This window comes from Rhinopithecus bieti, unplaced genomic scaffold (genome assembly GCF_001698545.2).
Source record: "Rhinopithecus bieti isolate Rb0 unplaced genomic scaffold, ASM169854v2 scaffold_32083, whole genome shotgun sequence".
NCBI lineage: Eukaryota > Metazoa > Chordata > Mammalia > Primates > Cercopithecidae > Rhinopithecus > Rhinopithecus bieti.
The window spans coordinates 3,039,829-3,067,584 of NW_016814096.1; the positions used below are offsets into that span (position 1 = coordinate 3,039,829).

Below are 27,756 nucleotides of genomic sequence, written 5' to 3' on the forward strand. Positions count from 1 at the left end.
AATCGCTTGAACTAGAGAGGCAGAGGGTGCAGTGCAGTGAGCCAAGATCGTGCCACTGCACTCCAGCCTGGGCAACAGAGCAAGACTCCATCTAAAAAAAAAAACAAAAATGAAAAGTTGCCTAATACTGTTCAGTAGTGATCCATATCCAAAAATAACTAAGGTTTAGGAGACAAAAACAACTGGAATCTTATGTCTCTTGTATGTTTCAAAGGTATCTGATTTAGAAGAGAGAAGTCACAAGGAGTAGATAAGAAAGGCTATTTGAGGTCCATAAGCACCCTCATCTCAGAGAATTTGGGTTCTATAAACCATGACTATCTCAGCATCCCTCTGCTGGTTTCATATAATACAGCCTACTCTCACCTATAAACAAGGTTCTACATACTTCTTAGAGTCAAATGTGCTTTATTTCTCAATGATTAAAGTCCCAAGCTTACTCCCAAACCCAGCAACGTTAGGAAAATACTGTGCATTATTCAATAAAAAAAGGATAGTAGAGACATTAAAAATTTTAGCTTGCATAACCAATCACTAAGAACTTGTTGGCTGCCTACTGCATGCAAGGCACTGTGCTACACCAACTATATTATTTATTCCTTAACACTTCACAGCCTTAAACAAGATTCCATCCATGAAGTTGTACAGAGCCATCCTTGGTTGCCACATCATGGTTCAAGGCTGCCTGGACTCTGCCATAGGAATGTCACTTTTATAGGGTTTTGCACAGATGTTTGTTTTCTGTTCCTCTCTACTGAGAAGATGGAGGAGGAAGACTGGCTCTGCTTCCAACTGTGTCCTATAACTGGTTTTATGTGCTTTGATAGAAGATAACAAAATGCTTTCTACATATTAGATAAATAACAGTATTTTTGTTTCATCAAGAGATGACACTAAAAGAGGCACAGCCAACACAAGTGTCTTCCATGTGTGAGGACAGTAAAATGACGAGGCTTTCTAGGATGAAGACATGATGACTGAAATAATTGACAGATTAAAAATGTCTTTGTCTTTAGGAACTCAAATAATAACATTTTGGGTTAAACAAAGCAAAACATATACCAAATAATCTCACTTGATTTTACTATACCAGGTGAAGGCAAACCAAACATAAATAAATTTGAATATTTAACTCTGGTTAAACTTTATGTTGACTGTGCTCTCTTACTTTTGTCAATATGTACAGTGGTTATATATAAAATACTTTCTAATCAATTATCAAATTTAGAAAGAATTATGAAGCATAGTTTGAAATTTCAACCATTGTTCTCATAGATTACACAGGGTAAGGCAGAGACGTAATAGGTTCTTTAGTCAACTGCCTTTAAGAGCATGGCTCCCTCTAAAACTCTCTTTGAAACATTTTACTTAAAGAGCATATGGAAAATAAATTGTCAGAATTCCCTAAGACAGGTATTTGCTTTTAATCAGCCCATGTGCAAACTCTACTAGATATTTTAAGGGGAGTTACTTCTAGAGGCTTTTAATAGAATCTCTTGTGCATAACAAGGTGAGACATGGAGAACACTTTAAGGAATAACACACTGTGTGTTTGCTCATTATCCCAAGTCCCTGGAGTGTACCACACTGCTTTACTCATGTCCCCTGGGAAAAGAGCATCCAGGGAGAAAAGTGAAGCTGGCAAGAACATATCTTCAATTCAAACTGATTCCTCCAGCAGCATCCATTCAAATAATAATACAAGTGAGAAAATTAGACGGTTATAAAGCATTATTTGGCAAAGACACAGCACCGTGCCTGTCATCACTGACTCACAAGAGCTCCTCTAAGCCTCGGCTAACAGATTAAGTAAACATAGAAATATATGCATTTTTTTCATTTTTTTCCTTTTTAAAGAAAGCTTGTTTAAATCATCATTTACCATAGGATACGCTGGGGAGTTTATTCAAGAATTTGCTGAGACTCATATCCTTATTTCTCACGTTTCCAAGGTTCTTCCTCAACACTGCAGTCGGCTGACTTTCCATTGGCTGCCAGAGTTACCTGAAAATAATTATCATCAACATCCAGCTTACAGGCCATGAACCAGAAAAAAGCCCTGTGGGTTATGTGGAGAAGCACCAAATCCAAGATTATACGACATGACTGAAATATTAGTTTTAAATGGAGTTCTTTCCAAATTGAATTTGAGCCTGTCTTGGGTTTCAACAGTGATCTGCGAATTTTAAAAATCCATATCTGCCTTGGGAGTATCAGTGTATTAAAGCTGCTTTGCAATTTGGGGAATAACTTCTACTATGTTTTTAGTGTTGCAGGGTGTCTAACTACCCAAAGATCCATCACACAATAACACAGTCCTTAAACTATAGTGCCCACGTGCTACTCCATACAACCACAGAGGAAGAAATCCAGAACTAGGTATCTAGTTCTACTCATGCATGTGAAAGATTCAGTTGCAATGACACCAGGTAGATGGCATACATGTCTAATTTTTATATCAGAAATCATGACATTTCAGCTGTGCCAAATAAGCTATCCCAGCTTTAAAGATTAAAAAGAAAAGTAGGGAGAATTAAAAGTCTGAGATTGGTGACAATGTTTATCTAAATTACTTAAATGCAGACATTTAATAGTCAGATATAATTACCAGACCATCTATATTATGCTTCCCTGGCTCAAAGTGAACTGAACCTTTGTGCAGAATAGGAGGTTTTCCCCTCCACTTCTAAGTAGTTTTCCTAGCTTACCTTCTGTCTGTCCTCAACGTCATGTGCAAACTTAAACCCACGACTGATATTCCACATAATGGAGAGACTGGATTTATGAAAGCATTAGAATATGAAGACATGACAAACACAGCAATGTTTGAAAGAAATCTGACTTTCTTCTTACCCAAGTGGAAGTGAAATGCATGCATCATGACCACATACAACATGCTAGGAACAGAAAACCAAGTGCCCTTCAACGAATCAAGCAAAGGAAAATAAAAACCATTCATCCAATCCCCATTAGCCCCTCAATTTTTTTTTTTTTTTTTTTTTAGAAAACAGACCATGCAGTTAGCAATGACAGCTCCACATGCAGTTATTCTGATTAATTTGAAAACTATTGTGTAACTTCAAACTACTATTACCAGGCAAGAGTTTGAATACACAGACCAACGAGACATAACAATGCTTGAAATGGTTAAAGTTTTGACCAGAGCTGCAGCAAATTTGTTTCCCTTTCAGTGAACTGTCAAGAAAGACTGCCAGGGACAGACTGTCTGCCTGGAGAAAGTTGCCTGTTCACTATGATCTTGAATGTGACTATTTGGCTCTCGGTGATGAACCACATCAATAGTGGTACAAAATTACCACAGTGTGGTGCCTTTGGAAGACCAGACAGCACTTGGGGGGAAGTGTTTTTGTTTTGTTTTTTTGTTTGTAAATACTGGGGCCTATGTTTCAAAGTATCTGGGACAGCAGCTTTTTTTGGCATTTCCTTTCTTGGCCGGGCTAAAGAAAGCTAGGACTCCATTCCCCAATCCTCTCTGCTCCAACCACTTGGGTAATAGAAAAGAAAAAGAGGATGGCATTGGCAGCAAGTGCTGACATCTCCCGTCTCAGTTTTTAAAAAGTGGGAAATAGCGAGACAGAATTAACCATAAGGAAGTTCAAAGGAATAAATAAATGTGACCCAGATATCCTCAGAAGGTGTAAATGTATCTCCATGGCTCTGGCTGCTTCCTTCCCACATCAGCGTCAACACAGTTAACTGATTTAGAGTGAGAAAAATCAACTTGCTTTACCTAGCAAAGGCTGAGGATAAAATAGCCTTCACTGAGCTGAACCCAACCATTTCATTAAAAATGTAAACAGCTGAAACAGTTGATAAACCAATAGAGCTATTTTCATCATCTTCAAGACCTGCTCAGCTTGACCACTGGTCACCTAAAGGTTAATTAACCTATGAGTTTGCAGATGGTTGGCTGACTGGCCATTTATATAGAGATTGATCCACTATCTCTATGGAATGTCCAGCAAAAACGTTATCTGAAATACAGCAAGGACTAAAGATGCTAAAAGGATACATTCAACAAATATTTATTGAGACCCCTAAAACATGCCAGACACTATTTTAGGTGCTGGGTCACAGTAGTATAACTGGGGACAAAGCCTTACTGCTAATTAGCTTACTTCCTACTGATATGGATAATTCACATTTCCTTATAGGGCTTGAAATAGTTTGCTTTTAAAAATGAAGCAAATTGGCCAGGCACAGTGGCTCACGCCTGTAATCTCAGCAGCTTGGGAGGCCAAGGTGGGTGGATCACCCGAGATAAGGAGTTACTGACCAGAGAAACCCTGTCTCTACTGAAAATACAAAAAAAAAAAAAAAATCCCAGCTACTCAAGAGGCGGAGGCAGAAGAATCGCTTGAACCTGCGAGGCGGAGGTTGCCTTGAGCAGAGAGCACGCCGTTGCACTCCAGCCTGGGCAACAAGAGCGAAACTCCGTCTCAAAAACAAACAAACAAAAGAAGCAAATTTATCCTCATGTGCTTGATGTCCTTCAAAACAAATGCAGGAAGTCTGAAATCTAAAGATATCTCCACATGCACACACCTTCTTTTTCAAAAAGTGTCCTACAAAATATTAAGAAGCCTCTTGAGAAACTCCAAAAGGGCCATATGCAATTAACCACTAGGATTCTTCTCAAATATAATTATGAAATTTTTAAAAAATTGTGATGTTTTGTTTTACATAACTTTTCCTCATATGGCAATAATTTGAGTTCAAGTCTTATCAACATTGTACATTCTTCTTGCTGTCCTCCAGTGCCTAATTTATGGCTTTATAGATAATAGGCATTTAATAAATACTTGATGAATAATCAAAATATAGGATCTCACAGGAATGAGACAGGGACACTCAACTAAACCTTACAAGGCACACAACAAGTACTTAAATATAATAGAACATAAAGCCATTCACAAGATTATTGACCCTTGTTGATTCAAACTAACATTTTGATGGGGAATAATCCAGCACATTCACTCAGATGTGGGAAACACCAGCTTTCCATGAGAATGCATCATATCCTTTAGGTACATCTGAATTTCTAATAGTTTGAATCATTTTCACTGAGTCAATTAATAAACTTGTGCAATTGCCTCTCAATGGATGGTTTCCCTCCCTAATTTGTTTCAGAGTCCTTGTTCACCCATGTATGTATCTTATATAGAGAGGACAAGCAAAAGTCTGTGCTAGTCTATGAGAATTCTGGACCTATGTTACAATCCAGTAAAGAGAATTGTTTCTGTGACATCCTTAGTTGCCCAGCAAGAGCCATAGTATGTATTTGTAATGACCCAGAAGTAATAAAGGAAGAAATTAGTGATTACATGTGACCTTGTCAACAGAAGTCAAAAAGGTACCAGAGATCTCTGGCTGGGTTCAGCTTGTCCTCAGCTGCTGTGTGGAATCATTCTAGAAACCAACCCCCAGAGTTGATTCTGCTCACCTGCCAGGGTTTCTCCAAGTTTGCTTTACTCTGGTCATGACACTCTGACTTTGACAATGTCAAATTAGTTACAATGAAGGCTAGACAGAACCCATCAAGCTTGAAGAATTAGCACCCAACAGCTTGGAGGAGAGCCCAGAACATCCATGCTGCAGAAAGATGGCGCAGCCAGGCAATGTCTGAGATGTAGTGTTTTTAAAAAGACATTTCTGGGTAGTTGTCCTGAAGGATACCTGTTCTTTACTTGAAATTGTTTACCCACTTTTGGAGCAAGGTACTCTCAGGTCAAAATTCACCTTTCCCACAAAATAATTAAGAAAAAGAGAGTTGTGTAAAGTTATGTGGGCACATTTTTGACCAATATGTGATATATAGCAAGGACAATACTTGCGCTAGGTACATCAGCTGGGGATTTCTCTTGATGTTTCAATTGAGGAATCAAATATTTGAAAGTCAGAAAAGCTCTAGTAACCACAAATTCTTGGGCAAAATATTCAAGATAACTGGTCAAATTAGTCAAGTGGGGTAGATGGGGGAATCCAATGGTTGTTTCGCATCACATGGACAAAATAAGCAACTGATTGACTCTTTCTCTGCCAGACTTGTTGATTTCCTGCCATGTTAGACACAGAATTAGATGATCTGGGACTCACAGAAGCTTGGGTTACATGATTCTTTAGGAAAATAAATGTGACAATAATACATGCAGGGCTTTATGGTTTTTTCTTTTTTTTCTTAAGAAATCGAGCATGCACTACTATATACAGGTCTCGATATCCATGAATGGGAAATGTACCTTGCACTCATCTACTATGACAGAGTTGTGTGCAGCATAGACACATTGATTAGAGTTGCTTTCCCTATGGTTCTTCATGTCATCATAAATGGATTGAGTCTTGGTCATTTCAATATCTTCATGCACTCGATGCTGGGAGTCAATGGTATCCAGCTCAGATTTGGAGAGGTGATAGACTATCCCAGCCCCAAAAGAGTCACCCACAACATTGACTGAAGTTCTCATCCTGTCCCTGAGAACAAAGAACAGAAAAGGTTCAGTGAGGAAGCAGTATTATGTGGTAGTTGAAAGGTCAAGGTCTAGAGTCAGAGAGACGTAGGGTTGAGTTCTGGCTCTACCTTTTTCCTCTGCTTGATTTGGGGCAAGTTACTTAACCTTCATGAGCCTTGACTTCCTTGTTTGTCAGTTGGAGATGATGCTTATACTTCTCTCATAGACTATGTGAAAATTCAGTGAGATATTACATGTAAAGTGCTTGATAAAATGTCTGGCAAATGGTAAACACCAATAACCAGTAGCAAAGGAAAAGGAGGAGGAGGAGGAGGAAAGAAAGGATTAAAGAAAAATAATGTGTCTAAATCAGAATTAGTACACAGGCTCCAGACACACCTAGCTGAGTGCAGCAACCACTCCTGATTTAAACTGTTCTGTTTTTGAAGACTCTACACTATCTCTGCTTATGTTACTTATTAGTTTTACTGGAAAAACTAACCATCTGTGAACTTTCTCATAGTAGAAAAGTCATTGTTTTTGTAAGAATGGGAACTAAGCCTTCCTTTCTCCCTGCACCCACTTCCCTCACACACAGACACAGCTGTTAGATAAGAAATCCAGCCATAATTTTCTCATTGACCAATATGTGTTATGACTGACTACTCGTCCTGAAAAAAACAAAATACTTTATCTTGCTCTATTAACCTAAAAAAAAAAATTAAATCTTCCAGAGTGTTTCTGGAATCAGGAAATATTAAGAAAATCCTTCTCCAACTCTTGTGTTGCAAGTTTTAACTTGAAAAAAGAATGGTTGATAACTCTCTCTCTTAGAAATTCAGTGCCAGGAAAGCTAATTAAATTATTAAGAGTAAGTTTTCTCCTCTCATCCATAAGTTCAAGTCAAATCAGTGTGAAGAATCCTTTTGGCCATGTTTACCAGATATTCAAAGTCTTAAAAGGATGCTGAAAAACTACAAAAAATGTTTAACAAAATTAAAATGAAGGAGTTTACATAAAGATGCTGCTCAGACAGTCTTAGTCCAGGACATTCTAGCTTTCAATTCAAATAATATTAGTTCCAGGCAAAGCGGAAGCTTTAACTTGTTCTTGGAACAAACTCTAAATAAATTCTAGTTGCTATTATTAAATCTATTTCTTATTAGAGAATAATAAGGAAGCTGCACTAGGAAGAGTCAGGCCTGGCTCCCTTGCAAGGCCAGTTGTTTGCAAAGTATAAGCTGGTCGTCTTTCTGATTTCAACTAAGAAGAAAATGTGGAAAAAAATGTGATCAGAGCTGGAGTTTAAACTCTTGTGGGCATCTCTCCATCTGAGAATGCTCTTGCGCCTCTTCTGCTTTGGAGAATCTGCCTCAGGGTGATCGGGTCTACATCTGAATGAAGACCGGGTCTTGAGGTCATCCACAAAATTGGGCACTTGGAATAGATAGCTAAGAAGTCCCAGTATGTGGGTTTTAGGAAGGAATACATGACAGTAGTTAAGAAAAAGCACGGACTTTAGAGGCAGCCTGATTTGGATTTGAATGCCAATTTGTCCCTTGCCTGTGTGACAACCCTGATCATATTTGAGAGCCTTAGTTGCCTCATTCATAAAATGAATATAATAAAAATCTCCAATACAGAAGGTTGTTGTGAACATTAAATAAGGTAACAAAGTGCTTACATGCTTCTGGACATTTAATAAGAACTCAAAAAAATATTTAATCTATGATGTATGATTTTAATATTATTATAAATTGTATCAAGTCAATTCAAATGTATTTGTGGCAACTTCTAGGTAGCTCCATCCAAATATGGCTAGTTAAGTTACTATCACCCCCTGAAAACATTAACCCTATTTATAGCACAATTCCTATGGCAACACTCCCAACTAACTAGCTGGCCTATTTGTCCATTATATGGTTGTGGTCTACTTTGGAGCTACTCCACTATACTTTCAGTCCCTTTTGGAATGTATCCTGAGTCATATATCTGTGAAAGGAAAGTAAAAACTCCAGCCCCCAATTTACTATGTCAAATGGAAAACAAAAAAGAAAAAGCCAAAAGTTGAATCATGCAAGAAACTGTCTTTCCTTCTGGTCCTAAGCAGATAGCTAATAGTTAAATATCTCCACAGGTAGCTACTCTATGTTCACCTTATCTTACGTGAAGTGCCGATTTACTGAGCACAAGACAAATACCTCATTGTCTATTCCCCTACCAGCTTCTTTTCCCTGGCAACATGTGGAATCAGTAAAATGACCAAACTCTCCCTATTTTCCCTCCAGACTGCATTGTCCTTTTAAATATGGAAGCCCTCAAAATCATCTTTGGAGAAAAGTACCGGCTACAGACTGTTTCTGTGATTCCATGTTTTTTTCTTCTGGGCATGTCTTTAACCTTGGAAAAATAAGCTTCTAAATTGATTGAGACCTGACTCACATACTTTTTAGTTTACATATCCAATACCTTTGACCAACTGCAAAATTTCAAAGAATGCTAAGGTCTTCCAGAGCAATACTCTGAGTACCCATTGATCTCATAGCCCAGAATAATTTGCATTATTGGCAAAGAAAGAGACCAAAGGTAATGGTGGTGGTGGTGGTGATAATGATGATGACAATTAAATTTATATCACACTTACTATGTGTAAGAATATTCTTTATAGGCTGGGCATGGTGGCTCATGCCTGTAATCACAGCACTTTGGGAGGCCGAGGCGGGTGGATCACCTGAGATCAGGCATTTGAGACAAGCCTGGTTAACAATACAGTATGAAAAGTACGGAATTAGCCGGGCATGATGGTGTGTGCCTATAATCCCAGATACTCAGGAGGCTAAGACGGGAGAATTGCTTGAACCTGGGAGGCAGAGGTTGCAGTGAGCCGAGATGATGCCACTACACTCCAGCCTGTGCAAGAGTGAGACTCTGCCTTAAAAAAAAAAAAAAAAAAAAAAAAAGAATATACTTTATAGATACTACCTTATTTAACCCTCACTATAACTCTGAAGAGGGATTATTATTCATATTTACTAGATGACAGAACTAAGGCCTGGATAGATTAGTGGCTTCCCAAAGTCTCACATCCTAGTAAAGTCATAAAGCAAGTGTGAATACAAGCAGTATTATTCCGGAATCCAGCATCTGCCACATGTTGAGAAGCACCCTGGAACCACACAGCCCTGGTTTTGAATCTAGCTCAGCCACTTACTAACTGTGCAATCTGGATGACTTACTGCTGTGATCTGAATGCTTGCATCCCCCAACATTCATATGATGAAACCTAATCTCCAAGGTGATTGTATCTGGAGATGGGACCATTGGGAGGTGATGAGGTCACATGGGTGAAGCCTTCATGAATGGGATCGGTGGCCTCAGAAAAGAGGCCCAACAAAGACTTGTTGGCCTTTCTACCATGTGAGGCTAGAGTGAAAAGATAGCTATCTATGAGGAAGCAGACCCTCACCAGACACAGAATCTGCCAGTGCCTTGATCTTGAACTTCCAAGCCTCCACAGAACTGTAAGAAATAAATTTTTGTTGTTTATAAGCCACCTGGTCTATAGTATTTTGTTACGCAGTCTGAATGGACTAAGACACTTGCTCAACCATAATTTTTCTCATGTAGCCAGAATAACTATTAATACTTTATAGAATTTGGGGAAGACAAATTCAGTTCCTAGCCCATAGTTGACACTCATTATGTGCTGGGTCCTACCCTTTTGGGGGATAACTTCACTCACACACACCATGTTTTGAACAAAAGCACAAAATACTATGCTAAAGGGTTAACGACTTTTCCAGTTTAACAAATCCATTTCCACTCAAGTGGTTGACATAAGTTTACAAACGACTGCTTCTTCAACCCTTGACACCAAATCCTTGCTCTCCAGAAGCAGCCACTGAAGTAGCCAAGTTTTTGGAATAGGATTTCTGAGTAAGTTTTCCCCACATTTTTTCTTTTTACCACCACATCTCTTCCATGCCATCAGATCTCCCTGCATCTGAAAAAGAACTCTGACCAATGAAATAGCCATTAGGACAGGAATGGATGCAAGACAGAGTTGTACAGGATAAAAGCAGACTGGCTGGATGCAGTGGCTCATGCCTGTAATCCCAGCACTTTGGGAGGCTGAGGTGGGTGGATTACTTGAGGTCAGAAGTGTAAGACCAGCCCGGTCTCTACTAAACCCAGTCTGTACTAAAAATACAAAAATTAGCCAGGCGTGGTGGTGCATGCCTGTAATCCCAGCTACTTGGGAGGGTGAGGCAGGAGAATCGTTTCGGCCTGGGAGGCGGAGGCTGCAGTGAATCAAGATTGTGCCACCTCACTCCAGCCTGGGCAACAGAGCAAGACTCTGTCTCAAAAATGAATGAATGAATGAATGAATGAATGAATGAATGAATTTTTTAAAAACAATAAAAGCAGATTGATGCTTTTATTCTTTTGATGGAAAATCAAGATGCAAAGGACCCTGGACCTTGGGTGAGAACACTAACCCAAGTCTTCTGATTCCCACTTGAGGAAATCACTTTTCACCTCAGCATGAAATAGGGAATGAGGCTAATACCAGCCTCACAGGAGGTTGTATTAAGTGGAATAAGAAAAATACTAGACATGCTTTAAGTACTCATTGTAGGTTACAGGCATACATGAGCATGAAAATGTTCCTTTTCTTACACATGTTAATAGCCAAGTAGAAAGAACTCTAATACTTTGAGTTCTTTGTTAGTGAATTTATTTATTCAACAGATGTTTAATAAGCTTCTTACAGTGTGTAAGGGCACTATGCCAATTGCCTAGGCAGCAAAAATCCTTCCTAAACTCCCTTTTCCCCAAGAACCCACGTACTGTTTATTTGTCTATCTCCTCCACTAGAGTGAGATAAATGTTCAAAAAGAAATGAGTACAGAGTGCTTCAGGGTCATGTAGGTAGAACACTATCACACTCGGGTCATAATAAAAGCTTTAAGTAGAAATATCTTGAGTTGGCCCTAAGGATAAGTCCAAGAAAATGAGCTAGAGAGAGGAAAGAAATAATATGCAGGAAATCTAAGAGGTAGGAACACTTAGATGAATTCAGGATGGCTAACAAGTATAGTGAGAGACGCAGAAAATACGAATTAACCAAATCATGTATGGCCTTATCAGTCAAGTTCAGGGGTTAGTCTTTATCCCAAGTGTAATGAAGAACCATTGAAAGAAAAGATCATGTTTGTTCCATTGTGAAGAACAAACTAAAAAAAGATAAGCCTGAAAGAGTGAAATCCAGTTAGTGAGGATATGGTGGATTTGGAAAAAGATGGATTTGAGCAAGACTCAGGAGACAGAATTACAGGACTTGAAGACTGGTTACAGGGAGTAAAAAAGAGTCAAAGATTCCTCTCAGGTTTCTGGTTTGGGCAACCAGTAGACAATGTAAGCATATGTAGGGAGTACGATGAGTTGGAGTGGAAAAGATTCTGGCTTTGGTTTGGACATGTTGAGGGTGAAGCATATGACTCAGTTATGAGCAGATGCCCCAGAGATGGCTGGTAATATGGACTGACAGTCAGGAGACACATCTGAGATGCAGGTGATAATAGGATTCATCACATAGGGATGGCTGAGGATGCCACAGAGGTGCTTAGTTAATCCTTGGAGAGAATGCAGAGTGAAAAAAGCAGACAGTCTAGGCTGGAACACTAAGGTCAACCAACATTTAATGAATGGGAAAGATAAGAGCCTGCAAAAGTGAAAGGAAACTAGAAGAGTTTGGCATTTCATAAGTAAATGGAAGTACGCTTCCAAAATAAGGGTGTGGCAAACAATGCTAATTATTATCTAGGGATCAGGTGAGATGAGGGTAAGAAGGTTCTTTGGGAGGCTGAGGTGGGCGGATCATGAGGTCAGGTATTTGAGACCAGCCTGGCGAAACCCCGTCTCTACTAAAAATGCAAAAAATTAGCCAGGCATGGTAGCGTGCACCTGTAATCCCAGCTGCTCTGGAGGCTGAGGCGGGAGAATCGCTTCCGCCCAGGAGATGAAGGTTACAGTGAGGGCCGATAGCGCTACTGCACTCCAGCCTGGGCAACAGAGCAAGACTCCGTCAAAATAGTAATAATAATAATAAAGATAAAAAAGCTATTTTGGTTTTAACAACCAAGAGGTCACTATTGGCCTGGCAAGAGCAGTTTCAATACAGAGGTAGTGATAGAAGCCAGCTTACTACAGGTGAAAAATTGAATGTGAGGTGAAGAAATGGAGACATTATGTATAATCAGCTTATTCAAGATGATTGATAAGAAAGGAAGGAGAGGAAATGGCAGATGGAAATGGAAAGGAGATCAAATTTTTAATTTAAGAGGTAGAATATTTGAACATGTTTAAATCAAAAAGAGAAGATGTTGGTGGAGAAGTAACTGAAGATACATAGAAGGGGGAATAATTGATGAAGTTAGGTTCCTAGAGAGATCAGAGAGGACGGAAATCCAGAGTGCAGATAAAGGCCATTTCCTTTGGTGGAGGGACTGTATTCCATCAATACAGAAGGGAAGGAGTAAAAGGCAAGGTTGTGAAGATAGATTTCTAAGTGAGAAGGCAGGACGTTAAAGGGGTTCTGTTAAACAGAAAGCTGTTAATTTGGATTAAACTAGAATACAGAACCCTCTCATGCCAGGTTTCTCTGCCACAGGCATTCTGGGAAGATTTCCAGGACGCCCAGCCAGGAGGTAGGTCATGGCTGCTCTACATGGGTCTTCCTTTCTGAAAATGCTGCAAGGCAGAACACCCTTGAGGCTGCCAGGGGAATGTCTGACCAACTCTGGGGAAGTTTAACTCGGGCCCAAAGCAGGACATGGGAGTTTGCGGTTCATGTGTGGAAAGTTTCTCCACAGGCAAAGAGTTTCATTTTCTCTCACAGTCATCCCTGACCACTCAGGAAACCCTGTCTTTCGTGTTGACCTCAGGAGCTTTAAGGCTTGATAAAAAACAACTTTTAGAGTGTGTGACGCCATCTTTGGGTCTAGAGGCTGTGTGTCAGGACTGAAAGAAGGGGATGAAGATGAAAGCTGATCTTGCATTTCATGGGTTTTCTTTCTTTCTTTTTTTTTTTGAGATGAAGTCTCACTCTGTATCGCAGGTTGGAGTGCAGTGGTGTGATCTTGGCTCACTGCCACCACACCTCCCGCATCCTGGTTCAAGCAATTCTCCTGCCTTAGCCTCTGGAGTAGCTGGGATTACAGGCATGTGCCACCATGCCCAGCTAATTTTTGTATTTTTGGTAGAGACAGGGTTTCACCATGTTGGCCAGGCTGGTCTTGAACTCCTGACCTCGTGATCCACCCACCTCAGCCTCTCAAAGTGCTGGGATTACAGACGTGAGCCACTGCGCCTGGCCCATTTCGTGGGTTTTCTACAGATGACACGGCTATGCTTTAGAGGTCACCAGGAACCAAAAATGAGAGAGGGGCTTGACTGAGTTATTTCACACTGAGTCACTGGGTCTGGTTCACTGGAAGAAAAACAAGTACCAAGGTACTCTGTCTCATCTTCATCTCTCAGTCTAAATCCTCTAGCAGGGAAATGTGAAATCATCTGGAAATCCTGGTTCACAGAGAAGAGCAGGGCTGAGGGAGCTGGGTCACCCACAATTCGTCTGGTGTCTTGCATTGGATTGAACCATATGAAATTGCCATTTATTTCAATATAAAAAGGTCAAATATTGGCAATTTCATATGGTTCAACTTAATATTGATAGAAACAAAACATAGCACCTGCCTCTCAGGATGCATGGTGCCAAGAGACTGTCTTTAGGGGCAGGGTGTGGCAGAGGGGTCACTGGAGGCCCCAAACCTAAGGAAGGCTGGCACAGCTCTGGGCATTAAAGGGCTAAAGTCACATGGGGTTAGGGAAGAAAAGGAGATCCATGTAAGCATTGGCTAAGAGCGTGAAGTCCGGATTCCAGCCTGGATAACAATCCCAGCTCCAACAGAAAAGATTTCTTAGCCTGTCCTGCTCAGCTTTCTCACTGATCACATATGGAGAGTGATACTCACCTGCAAGCATGTTGAGAAGATAATAACTGCTAACATGTATTGAGTGCTTGTCAACCAAGAGGTCCTCCACCAAGGCTCTTTTATATAAAAGGCTTATATGACCCAGAAGAAGCTTCTCCTTATATTACCATTTTTAGTCCAAGTGAAAACAGGATCAGAGCATTCTCTCTTTTATTCCTCCACTACATCTTATCCATTTCTTTTTGCACCTAGCATGCTCCATTGGGATTTCTTGACCACATTACTAGACTATAAGCTCCTGAGGACTGAGACTATGTTTCATTTACTTATGGCATGGGCTGGGCAGGGGAGAATGGGGAGGCTGGTATGTGGAAGGGGCAGGACCAGGATGGATTGTGAGTTTAAGACTTGAAAGCAGATTAGCTCTAGAGACACAATTGGTTTTTGTTTAGTAAAACATCTGGTTGGATATTTTGGTGGTAAAAAGTCAGAGTGCAGGCCATGATCTAAAAGGATGAGGAGAGAGGCACAGAGAGCTCAGATTACTTTACAGGTGAAAAGGAGAGGGGTGTCCAGAGAGCCAGGGAAAGATTCAAAGATGGAGAACAAGGAGGCCCAGGGGGAAATTCCCAGCAGTGGGGAATACTAAAAGATTTTTTTAAAAAGGAGATGCCTAACATTACATTTTTGTTTTATTTCTGTCCTACCTGAAATTATTAACAGTGAAATAACACTTGAGATTCAACAGTAGGCGAAGGGGAGATGACTTCTTTTTCATTTTATTACTCTTTTGAACTTTGTCCTTCCCTTTTCTATGAACACGCATTTATTTTGTGATATATTAAAAATGATTTTGCTGCACAGAACTACAGCCCTGCCCCATCCCGCCTTGATCTGCAATTATGCTGCCTCAAGTCAGACACTTTGGCGAGAGAGAAAAGGACTTAGTGGAAAAGGGGCCACATTCCTTGGTGACGTTGATGTAGACTGGAGATAAGGTGTAAAAAAGAGAATTCAGTGGAAGTGGGAAATCAAAGCAAAAGACTAAGACAGACATAAGCCCCTAAAATCTTCAAAGAAAAGATTAATGTGGGAATTAGTTTTGTTTTCCACCAGCCACGAGTGGAGGGTAAGTCAGTCAGTTAAGTGTGTGTGTGTGTGTGCGCGTGCATACATGTGTGTGTCTTAAATTTTTAAAACAGCAGAACTCGGATGAGCTCGCCTGGAACACCCAAGGATATCTAGATCATCTGGGTTTGAACCCCAAGTCAGCCAGTTAATATCCACTAAACTGGGATAAGTTACTTCTCTCTGAACCTGTTTTCTCAACTGTAAGACAGTGATAATACTATTAGCTGCTTCATAATCTGCTGTGACTTTTAAACGAGCCCATGTAAAGTGCTTAGAACAATGTCTAACACTTAAGGGACACTCACTAAGTATTGGCTATTTGCATCCTGCATCCTTTCAATCTATTTTTTTGAATGGATGCATGAACTGTCAAACGTTACTCAAAAAAAAAGTAGAGGTGCTCATATCCCCACAATCAGAAACTCCTATTTTCCTTCCCTGTCTCTAGTTCATTGCTTCTGGAAGGGAGATTCCCTGGAGATTGCACCAACAGAATCACCTGGGAACTTGTTAGAAATGCCAGTTCTCCAGCCCCACCTCAGATAAATCTCTGGGAGATTTTGGTGCATGCTCAAGTTTGAGAACGAATGCTCTATTCTCTCCAGAGAGGAATGCCAATGGGAGGAGCTTCAGAGCACTCCTACAGGGTGGAGGCTCTTTGAGGTCTTCCTTCTAAGTGCCATCTCAACTATATTCCCCAATTAGCACATGTGAGCCCAGAAAAGATCTCACCAGCAGAGTCTTACATGAGAACTGGGCCACAGGTCCACTTGGATTTCACTTTATTTTGATTTTCCTTTTCCTACCTGTAGCCAGACCCAGTTATTTATTACCTCTTCCTGGTATTGGCTCCCATTTATCACTCCATCCTGTCTCTGTCAGAGACATTGGGGTGTCAGCAAGGTCTCTTATAAATATCTGCCAAGGGCTCCTGACACAAAGGGCTTCTTGGACCCAGGGAAAGGTTCTAGTTTTAAACAGTCCCACCCATCCGGTGCTCTGGGACTCGGCATTCTTCAGAACTCCAGAATCTTGGTTTTCACCATGACATTTACAGAGCAGCTAAGCCTGCCTGTTGAAAACCATCCAGGGCTTAAAGGGCAGTAACGAGGCTGGCTGGTCTCCAGCAGTTGGCAAACACTGTGACACACTAAATGTCACTGTAGGCTTTGTTTGGTTTTAAATGGAAAAATTGCTAGTTATGAAAGCTTACAAACCTTGGCTAAAGAGAAAGAAAATTCCCTCTTTTGTTTTTGTCTGCTTTTCCTCCACAGGCTACTTATCTAGGGAATGGCCAGTTGCACCCCATCTCATCTTAGCCCCCACCACCACTTACACACTAATGAGCACCCAACAGTCACAGAGCCCATAACCAGGAGCTAGTTTCCAGAACTCCTCTTGCTGGTGAGAAAGAATGTGTCACCATTACTAATTCAAAGCAGATCCGACCTAGCTGCAAACAGCTATACACATTTTCCCAGGATCCTCTACCCTTCCTTTTTCTTTTCCTCTTAAAAGGAATGCTCATGTTTATTTGTATACAAACATTCATCCCCAGCAGAATTCTACTCTAGGTCTTAAAACTAGAAGAGCACTCAAAGGCATTGAACCTAGACTCTTGCTTCCAGCCTGATAGGTTATTGCTCCATTTAACACATAATGTAGCTGAGGCTCAGAAAGTCACTTGTCCAAGGTCCTATGGATAGTAAGTGCAGAGCTCTCAGACCCAGGGCTCCTGCCTCTTAGACTCTCTTTCCCTTCATCACACTCCTCCCTCCATTTGAGATCAGAGCCCTAGAACTGGATAACAGCTCTTCATTTGCTCCTTTCTTCCCATCTCCAGCCAAGGATAGGGTTTTCTCTTACTTGATTTCATCAATATAGTTAATCCAAATGTATCATCCTTTTTTTTTTTTTTAATTCAGCCAACTCCCTCCTGCTGACACACTTCAGCCTGGAGTTAGGACGCTCTGCTTTCCTTTGCAAGTGTAAGCATGTGAGCACCTGCGTGGGGTGATCTGGGAGGATCTGGCCCTCCTATTTCATTTGCTAACATTTAGGTCAGAAGTAGGCAGGCTTTTGAATGTTTCATGAAGTGACTCGCATCCAACAGGCTTGAGAACAAATGACTGCCAAGAAGGAACAGGGCCCACAATGGCAGACCCACTGGGGCTGGAGGACTTGAATTCTAAGAGTGGCTAAGACCTTGATTGTACCCCATTTGTCCTCATTGAGTCTATTTGTTATTTTCATGCTGAGAGAAGAAAAAAATAGGTCAAAAATATTTCTCTGGTTAGCATGCAGATTCAGGTGTGCCTTAGTCTGTGCTGCTATAACAAAATACTTGAGATTGGGTAATTTGTGAAGAACAGAAATTTATTTCCTCAGAGTTCTGGAGGTTGGGAAGTCCAAGATCAAGACACTGGCATCTGGCAAGGGCCTTCTTTCTGCATGATGACATAGCAGAAGGCAGAAAGGCAAAGAGAGGGCAAGAAGGGGCTGAACTTGCCCTTTTATAATGCACCATCCCCACTCATGAGGGTGAAGCCTTCATGACGTAATCACCTTTTAAAGGTCCTACCTCTTAATATTACTACAATGGCAATTAAATGTCAACATGAGTTTTGGACTGGACAAATATTCAAACCATAGCCCAATAGGAGGCCCTAATAAGTGTGTCTTCTCCAACTTTCCCAACTCTGGGCCTCTCTGTTCCTCCTCCCCACTGCTAGAACTGCTTAGTACAAATTAGGAGGCTGTGTGGAGTTGGGTGAAGTGCCCTGACCTGGCTATACAAGCTCTGCTGTGGATCAATCAGGTAAAACACTCAACCCTTCTGATTCCCAGTTTTCTCATCTGGAAATACATCATAGGGCACCTTAATGATTAAATGGAGACAGATGTAAAGATATTGCAGTACCCACCAAATATCAGCCCCTTTTCCTCATTCCTGATCATATTAGTGCATTTTTTCCACTCAAAGGCATTTGTATTATAAAGGGGGCAGCCTCTATAATAACATTTTTAAAAAAGATGAATCTCTAATGGTGGTTTAAAGCCTTGGAAATAAGGCCAAGAAAAAAGTGAGGTGATATTGTTGCAGCAGGCAAGGGACCCTCAATGACAACACGCATTGAAAAGACTTGACAGGCAAAGAGTCAAGAGTTTCAGTAAGCAACAAGTCACAGGGAAAGCCAGCAGAACTTAAATGGCTTCCTTCATCTTTCTTCTCATGTGGGAGGACCCTAATTATCACACAGCAACTATGTGGTTAAGAGTAGCACATATTTATTGAGCTTCTACTATGTGCTCTGTCTCTAGACCACTGCCAGTGTCTTCATTTCCCCTTGGTCCCCCTTCCATCCAACAGCCTACCCCATTCCTTTGTATCCTTCATCCCCTTCTCTCACAATCCTTCCCACCCATACACCACCATTGACTCTCAGCTGCCTTGTCTGAACAGATGTCATGAGAAAGGCTGTCCCTTGGGGCCAACATAGGACACAGAGAACAACCAAGCTGGCAGGTAAGGACGCCACCACCACCACCTGAGAGACTGGCAGAGATAGAGATGAGGCTATTTTGTTTGCTCTTCACCTTCCGCTAAAGGTATTTCCTGAGTGTTTTCTGATGATGAAGGAGTCAGTCAAGAAGATCCATGGCCTTCCTTGCAGCCCTCCCAAGTTGAACTGATTCTGTTCAGGGAGCCACTTCTTACTTCTGTTTTGTTTTGTTTTGTTTTGTTTTCAGATGGAATTTCACTCTTGTTGCCCAGGCTGGAGTGCAATGGCACGATCTCAGCTCACCGCAACCTCCGCCTCCCAGGTTCAAGCGATTCTCCTGCCTTAGCCTCCCGAGCAGGTGGGATTACAGGCATACGCCACCACACCCGGCTAATTATTTTGCATTTTTGGTAGAGACGGGGTTTCTCCATGTTGGTCAGGCTGGCCTTGAACTCCCGAACTCAGGTGATCCGCCTGCCTAGGCCTCCCAAAGTGCTGGGCACTTCTTACTTCTAACCTAAGTCCTGTTGTCTGCACCAACAGCAGGCACATCTTATGGAGAGGTCGGGCTTCTTTTTAGCCTTCCCAGATGTCCTTCCTCCCTTCAGCCACTTGCATTTTCCTCTCTTTGGAAGGGTGGGGGTAGGAAGGAGGAACAAACTCAAGTCCACAAAATGTGGTTTCTGAGGTTGGGCACAATGGCTCATGCCTGTAATCCCAGCACTGTGGGAGGCCGAGGTGGGCCGATCACTTGAGGTCAGGAGTTTGAGTCCAGCCTGGCCAACATAGTGAAACCCTGTCTCTACAAAATACAAAAATCAGCTGGGTGTGGTGGCACATGCCTGTGGTCCCAGCTACTTAGGAGGCTAAGGCAGGAGAATTGCTTGAACCCAGGAGGCAGAGGTTGCAGTGAGCCAAGATCATACCACTGCACTCCATCCTGGGCAACAGAGCAAGACTCCATCTGGAAAAAAAAAAAAAAAAATGTGGTTTCTGGCTCTTAAAATCAATGCCAATAAATGTCAGAAAATTTGCTACTGGCAAGTGAGGCAGTTTGAAAAATAAGTGTGGGCACTTTGGCCTTGGGCCTCTGGGCCAGCACTTGTCACTCTGTGCCTCTGACATTGAAGACTGGCATTGCCGGAGGCCCTATCATATAACTCTAATGCTGGACAGGAGGCATCGGTGTATATCTCATAGAACATCAAAGCCCAAGTGGGCACTTAGAGGGGATCCATTGCAACCCCCTATTGGAGGACCATCTGGTTAGACTTTCCCACCTTTGTGAATGGGCAGTGAGTTTTGTAAATGAGGAAAATGTCCTTCACTGGGAAAGGTAGCTGAACTACCATACATGGTCAAGTTCAAGTTTCTCTGCACGGCCTTTGAGGATGTCCATCTTGCTCACCTTTCACCACCCGCTGCCTCCAAGAGTACCAGACCACTCGTACATCCTCACAGAGCTATAACCTCAGTGCCTCTGTGCAGGCTGGCCTTGACAGGAATGTCCTGTTCCTCCTCTCCCTACATTCACCTGAGAAACTTTTACCTATTGGTTATGATTCAGCTCAGCTACCACCTGCCTTTAGAAGCTTGAATGTGACCATAAACAAGAATTTGTTAGGCTCCAGAGACAGGCTGACTGAGGGTCGGATATCTGTCCATTCCCAAGTCCCTTTACCTCTATAAACTTCAGTGTCCTCATCTATAAAGTGGGAATAATAACATGGAACTTTCAAGGCTGTTAAAGAGGAAGATATAAAATGCTCAGTCTAGTTCACCTAGTAAACACTCAAATTCAGTAACCATTTTCATGTTTCTTGATATTCTCCACTCTGTCCTTCCATTCTTGACTGAGATGAAGGCTTCTCTCTATCGCTGTGCTTTTATATGTGTGCTATGTTTTAATCACTTTATTGAAGTGTAACTTAGACACAACAAAATGTACCCATTTTAAGTGCATGGTTTGAAGAGTTTTGACAAATGTAAATACCTGTGAATACCTGTGCATACGGAACATTTCTGTCACTCCCAAAGGTTTCCTTGTGTTCCTTCCCAGTTAATCTCTATTCCCCTATACCTGGCCCTAAGAAACCACTGATCTCTTTGTTCTTCCTTTTTTTGTTGAGGCAGAGTCTCACTCTCCCCTAGGCTAGAGGGCAGTGGCATAGTCTCAGCTCACTGCAACCTCCGCCTCCTAGGTTCAAGCCATTCTCCTGACTCAGCCTCTCCAGTAGTTGGGATTATAGGCACATGCCACCATGCCCAGCTAATTTTTTTGTATTTTTAGTAGAGATGGGGTTTCACCACGTTGGCCAGGCTGGTCTTGAATTCCTGACGTCAGATGATCCACCTCCCTCGACCTCCAAAAGTGCTGGGATTACAGGCGTGAGTCACTGCACCCAGCCCCAACTGATCTCTTTCTATTGATATGTGTTACATTGTCTTTTCTTAGAGCTTCATATAAATGGAATCATACAGTACATATTTCTTTGTCTGGCTCTGTTCATTCAATATAATGTTCTGAGATTTTTGAATGCATCAGTAGCTGGTTCCTTATTACTGTACTTTTAACCTTGTGTCATAATCTGTCTGATTCTTCCACTAGACTGTGAGGCCTTCAAATATTTAATATTTTTCTTCTTTCGTTCTCAAATAGGTACTCAGTAAATGTGAGCGGGAAGGAGGAAGGAAGAGTGAGGGAGTTGCCATGGGGATTAGCTAAGATCTTGGTTGTAGCCTTGCTACCTGTCCATCCCTGGGAGGCAGTACTCACAGTCCCAGCAGAACCCCATCCACAGGCACTTACAGCAGCCAGTCCACAGCCACCAGCAGGCTGATGTCCTCTGTTGGCAAGCCCACGGCCGTCAGAATGAGGAGCATGGTGACCAGTCCGGCACTGGGGATACTGGCTGCGCCGACACTTGCCAGGGTGGCTGTGAGGCTATAAGAACAGAGAAGTCTAGGTCACGGAAATGGAAAGAATCTTAGCAAAACCAACCCTGGCAATTTTAAGCTCTAATTTTCCTGCAGCCATAAAATCCCCACACCCCAACCCCCACCCCATACTCTCCACCAAGGAATAGAGAAATCTAAAGTACTAAGACCCAGGAATTAAGGATTAAGGCCTATTTGGGTTCTGCTCAACTATGATGTAAGCTTATAAATTCATGGATTGGAGCCTTATTCCCATCATGCTATCCAATTAGTCTAATATATCACAGGGCTCAAATAAGGTAAGCGTGGCTCTAAAAGCAGGCAAGGAAATATTAAAGATAAAAACAAATCGCCCTTAATCCTCCCATGGGAACACAACTGCATTCATTTTTGCTTACGCTTTTATGTCTCTGTGAGCACCAGAGGCTTTTGGACTACGTGGCAAGGGTCTGAGAAGGCCATTGCCAAGGTTAGCATGAGAACTCAGAATAGCAAATATGCAGACCCAACTGAGTTAGACATCAGAGGAACAAATCAATAGATTCCAAATGACACTAAGCGTCAGGCGCCTGGATGCCTCACCATGGGCTGGAAAATACATTATTCAGAAGGAGGATGCCAAGAAATGATAATGAAAGAAAGGGAGGCTTTCTTTCTGAAGCATCTCATCAGTTCTTTCCAAACAATGCCAGGGCCACACCCAGCACCATTTTGAAATTTGTCTCTGGGAGAGGGTTAATCTGGAGTTCAAGTGCCCTGTCCTGACACCAGGGAGTCTCTGTGGTCTGGCAAAGGGCAGCGACTCTTTTTCCTCTTTTCTGGATGCCATTTGTACAAAGCTGTCATATCAAAATATCATATCAAGAGTATTTTGGAAATATGGATTCCCAAGTTGTTTTTGTGGGTACCAAAAGGTAAGGGAGACTGCTTTCTTTGTAGTTATAAAATCCCAGAAATTTTATGAGCTGAGAGGCAGCCTCTCAAATTGTTTCAATTAAATCCGGGCCATCAGTGCGACCAAGCACAGAATCCTGGGGTCTTATCATCGGGAGGGACCTGAATATACCTAATCTTACGTTTGGGAGATTAAGGCCCCTGGAGAGCCTGTGGTTTGAGCTGTTTTTCCCATATTGCCATCCTTTGCAGGTTTAGGCCCATCCTTGCATAGACACTTCCCCTGGGTGTGATCTACAGACCCCCCAACCACACCCTTCCCCTCCCACTCCATGGTGTCAAGGCTTGGCGCACTCCAACTTTCCTTGAATCTATCTGGGTCACAAGAGGTACAGTGTGGAGTGCTCAGCCGTGAAAGCTCAGCAGTTGAACAAACTGAATTCAAATTCCAGCTCTGCCACTTAATAACCACATGACTACAGGCAACTTAACCTCTCTGTGCCTTGATTTCCTCGTCTGTAAAAAGGAGACAGTAATGGTATCTCTTTCATGGGGTGGTCAGAAGCTTTCAGGAGCTAATAAATTAAAATGCACTTAGAAGGGCCGGGCACATTCTGGCCCATCCCCACCCTGCCCCATCCCGCCCAGTAAATGTGAATTGTTTTTCTTGTCAAGAAATCTGGACAGGACCAGACTGCTTTGCAATGAAAACTTCCCTAAAACCCCGAGAGCTGGAAGAAGGGAATTCTCAACCATTTCCCAAACAGACAGAACACCAGGGAAGGGGAACTCCCCAAGTTCCAACGGTCTTGACCTTGACTGTTTTATTTACAGCATCAGTTGCTCTGAGTCACTCTTGCACATCCCTTTGAACTGTGGTTAACACTAACATTATCTGGTTATCTTTTGGTTGTGTGAGACAAAGTCTTATAAAGATAATTCTTCCTGGAAGTTGCTTTCCCCTCTTGTCCTCCACCCTAATAATACCCTCACCCTCCAGTGGGCACAGTGTCTGTCTGTGGAATTCTAAGCCCTGCAAGAGCTCCTTGGACAGTGATTTTCCCTGCATTCCTCATTGCTTTCTGCTTTGCCTGGTTTTCCACTCCCCTGGCTCACTTCTCTAGGGTTCCTGGAAGCTGTTAAGATACTAGACACACAATATCAGAGCAGAACCTCACAGTAACCCTGCAAGGGACATATATGGTAACACCTGCTTTCACCGTGAGGAAAACATATATAGGATGGGTGGAGAAACTTAGGTCACACAGCTTGAACATGGTCTGCTGGGATTTGAACAACAGTCTACTTGATTTCAATGCCACGCTGGTCCTTGATGGCCTTGATCCCTCCCTATATTGAAAATTCTATGAATTAATAAAATGCTGAGAATTTCTAATCACTATTTTCCTATATGCAGTGAAAGGAGAGGAATGAAGAATTTACTTGGATGTGCAGCATGAAGATAGATTTGGCTATTTTCCTCCAAATAAACTGCAGGCATGAAGTATATCCATCCGTGGTGGGTGCCCCAGAGGTAGCCCTTGTGGGGGCTACAATTCAGGAGGATTGGACTGAACTCACCCAGGGGCCAGAGATTTAAATGTGTATGGTCAAACTCATCTTTTGTCAACTGAAAATGCTCAGTAGTATCACTGTTAATATAAAACAAACCCTGTGTAGATAAATTTATAGAATTTAAGCATAAATTCAATCACTCACTGGTCCATTCTCCCATCTGTAAGTTCCCATCTAATAGTGGGAACTTAATGGAAAATATGGTTACCATCAAGACCAAGAGTTGAGAGAGCAGAAATGACTTTGGCTTGGCAAAAGACTTTCTTAAGAAGCCCTTTTTGTCTTTGAGTTTTAAAGCAAGGGAAGTTAGCAGTCTTGTGATAATTGTTAGGACATAATTTTGAAAGACTTGATCTTCTGACCTGAAATATGTTTTCCATTGTCAGTAACATCATGGTACTCATGATGTCACGGCCACATTTTTCTTTAATATTCTAGGAGTGTTGTGTGTTTTATCAGACATCAATAATAATAATAGAAGCTAACATTTATTGACTGGTGCCTGGTTCATACTCATAAGAGACTATGAGCCAGGCACCATGTTCTCAGCCACCCTAGAATTTGTTATTGTTCTCATTATGCAGATGAGGAAACTGAGGCTCCCTTGTAGTATATAATTCATAGGGTGGTTGTGAAGATTTTATTATATATATATAAATTATTATTTTGCAACCCAACAGTATAATATAGTGGAGGCAGTGTGTGTAATGGTTAAAAACACAAACCCCAGAGTAAGGTGGTCTGGGTTCAAATCCCATTTCTGCCTCTTATAAACAGTGTGATCCTGGCCCAGTTACCTCATCTTACTGTGCCTCATTTTCTCCATCTGTAAAATATGGAACCCAATATCTACTTTTTAGGGCTGTTTCTAGGATCACAAGTTAAATAAATGGAAGCATATGCCAGCATTTGGAAACTTAAATTGTAGTTGTTCCTCTAGATGGCTGTATGTCATCTATTGTCTGAGCCTCTGTTTCTTTATCTAAGGTGAGATAATTTAGCAAGAGAGTCACTGGAAGACATTTCAGATGATACATTCTAGTTGATTAAATAAATGTGATTGCTATTTCATGTTTTCATATTGTGTGTGTGTATTAAACATGGTGAATTTTTCTTTCCTCTATTTGCTGAGTTGCTAAAGTGAACTCAGATGTGTATGGGATATTCACTAAATCTTCTGGAATGGTTATAAGGATAAAGGAGAAAGCTGTGTTTTAACAAAAATGTCCTTGAGCTGGTTGAATACCTCAGAGCTAGACAGATCAAGCACAGGCTCTCAAGTGGCCATTCCATGGCAATATCGGCCCCTAGAACACATAGAGGACATGATTAGAGGAATTTTCCAGCACTGCTACAGACACTGGGTGGTCCCTCAGTTTGGACTTTTTAAAAATCTGAGCATGTAGAGAAATCAGACCCAAATGAACACTGCCTCTTAGGGGAGATCTCCTAAAATGGCCCTAGTCCACCAAAGGCCTACCAGAGAATGGACTGTTGAATAACATGAATCAACCAGACACCAGATTATTACCAAAGTTTCTAATATAGAGGTCGACAGCGCTGCCTGGGGGAGAAACTGAAGTGGGAGAATGAGGCTAGCGCCTTAGCCTGAACCCAAAAAATATTGCCCCTTCTAATGCCCAATGGAAAAGTCAACAAAACACTATTCTAATGTCTGTTTTGAGTCATAGTCAGAAAGAAGAAATGACTTGTGGTTGGAAGAGGTAAACTGTGGAATAGAAATTTGACTTGTGCCTCTGCCACCCATAACCATGAGACCTAGGTTTGTCACACAATTTCTTTGAGCCTCACATGCCTCCTCTGTAAAATGGGAATAATGACTATCCCTTCTCTTCAGGACTGCTGGGCATGTTTAAAGCAATGTATGGAAAGAGTCTGCCACCTCAGAGGAACCAAAGAGTGGAGTGATTATCATCATGGAGGATGAAAGTGTATTCCAGTGTCTACCTCATTCATTTCCTAAAATGAATCACCCAGGCCTTGGCTATTCTAATATCTGGAATTCTCTTTCTACTACAAGTACATCTGTCACACAGAATGTGACCCACTTACTCCCTATGTTTTCTGATCACATAGAGTCTGAGAGGGGAAATAAAACTTATAAATTGTTGAGTCCAAAATTGACAAACTGCAGTGTCTTAAAGGACCAAGCTGCAGTGACAGGTGCAGCAGACCAGGCATAAGTAATAGGGTAGGCAGGGGAGACTGTAGGAAACTGAAGTGCAGCTGTCTTATAAGAGGATGAATTTCTAACCTTTTACAATATATTTCAAGGCAAACAAAGCAACACTCTGGGCTGGGAGTCCATCCATGAACTACCAACTTTTAGCCCCAAATTATGAATACCTTCCTTATTTATAGATGAGGAAATTGAGACTGAGAGTAGAGATATAACATAAGTTAGGGCAGAAATTGGCTTCTGGCTTAATTGAAGCATTTAGATGGGTTGGGAGTGATAATATTAAAATGATGATTGCAAAAAGCTTTATTTCATGCTATAATGTCAATATAACATTGAATGGGTTGAAGACCGATATTTTCAATGACTTAACCTAGAAGCAAGAAAGTGAAGTGTTAGTTTGGCTAGTAGGTGTGATCTTTTAGGTTTATGGTGAGGCAACACATTTTTAACGATCTCTTAGGAAAATGTTCTTTCTGAATTTTTAAAATGATGAATGCATTTAAATAAAAACAGCTTTAGTAAAAGCAAAACTATGTGCTATTTATTTGTAATAAAATCTTATATGTCATATTTAGGAATCTCTTCCAGTATTTTGTAATTTCTGCCATTACCCTCTGGTGATAGAATATTGAACGGAGCATATTTTAGTGAAACAAAAATTGGATCCAGAGTCAGCTGATGTTGGCCTCAGTTACAGTCCTGTCAAATCATTACTGATGTTGGCCTTACTTACAGCCATGCTGTAGCCATGGACAAACTACCATGCCTCTTGGTGCCTGAGTTTCTTCGTGTATTAAATGGACAAGGAGGCCGGGCGCGGTGGCTCAAGCCTGTAATCCCAGCACTTTGGGAGGCCGAGACGGGCGGATCACAAGGTCAGGAGATCGAGACCATCCTGGCTAACACCGTGAAACCCCGTCTCTACTAAAAAATACAAAAAACTAGCCGGGCGAGGTGGCGGGCGCCTGTAGTCCCAGCTACTCGGGAGGCTGAGGCAGGAGAATGGCGTAAACCCGGGAGGCGGAGCTTGCAGTGAGCTGAGATCC

The 27,756-nt window shown here is 41.7% G+C and overlaps 1 protein-coding gene across 3 annotated transcripts in view; it reads right to left on the reverse strand.

The window, feature by feature from the left end:
- Positions 1 to 391: 391 nt before the first annotated feature.
- Positions 392 to 27,756, reverse strand: part of SLC1A2 (solute carrier family 1 member 2) — a 167,143-nt gene continuing 139,778 nt past the window's right edge. For all 3 annotated transcript variants that reach the window (XM_017849685.1, XM_017849687.1, XM_017849686.1), the window contains exons 9-11: positions 21,911 to 22,045; positions 6,261 to 6,492; positions 392 to 2,004 (exon numbers count right to left, since the gene is read on the reverse strand). In XM_017849685.1, coding sequence (XP_017705174.1) covers positions 1,933 to 2,004; positions 6,261 to 6,492; positions 21,911 to 22,045 — 439 coding nt within the window. In that variant the 3' untranslated portion in view covers positions 392 to 1,932. The remainder of the gene's footprint in view (positions 2,005 to 6,260; positions 6,493 to 21,910; positions 22,046 to 27,756) is intronic.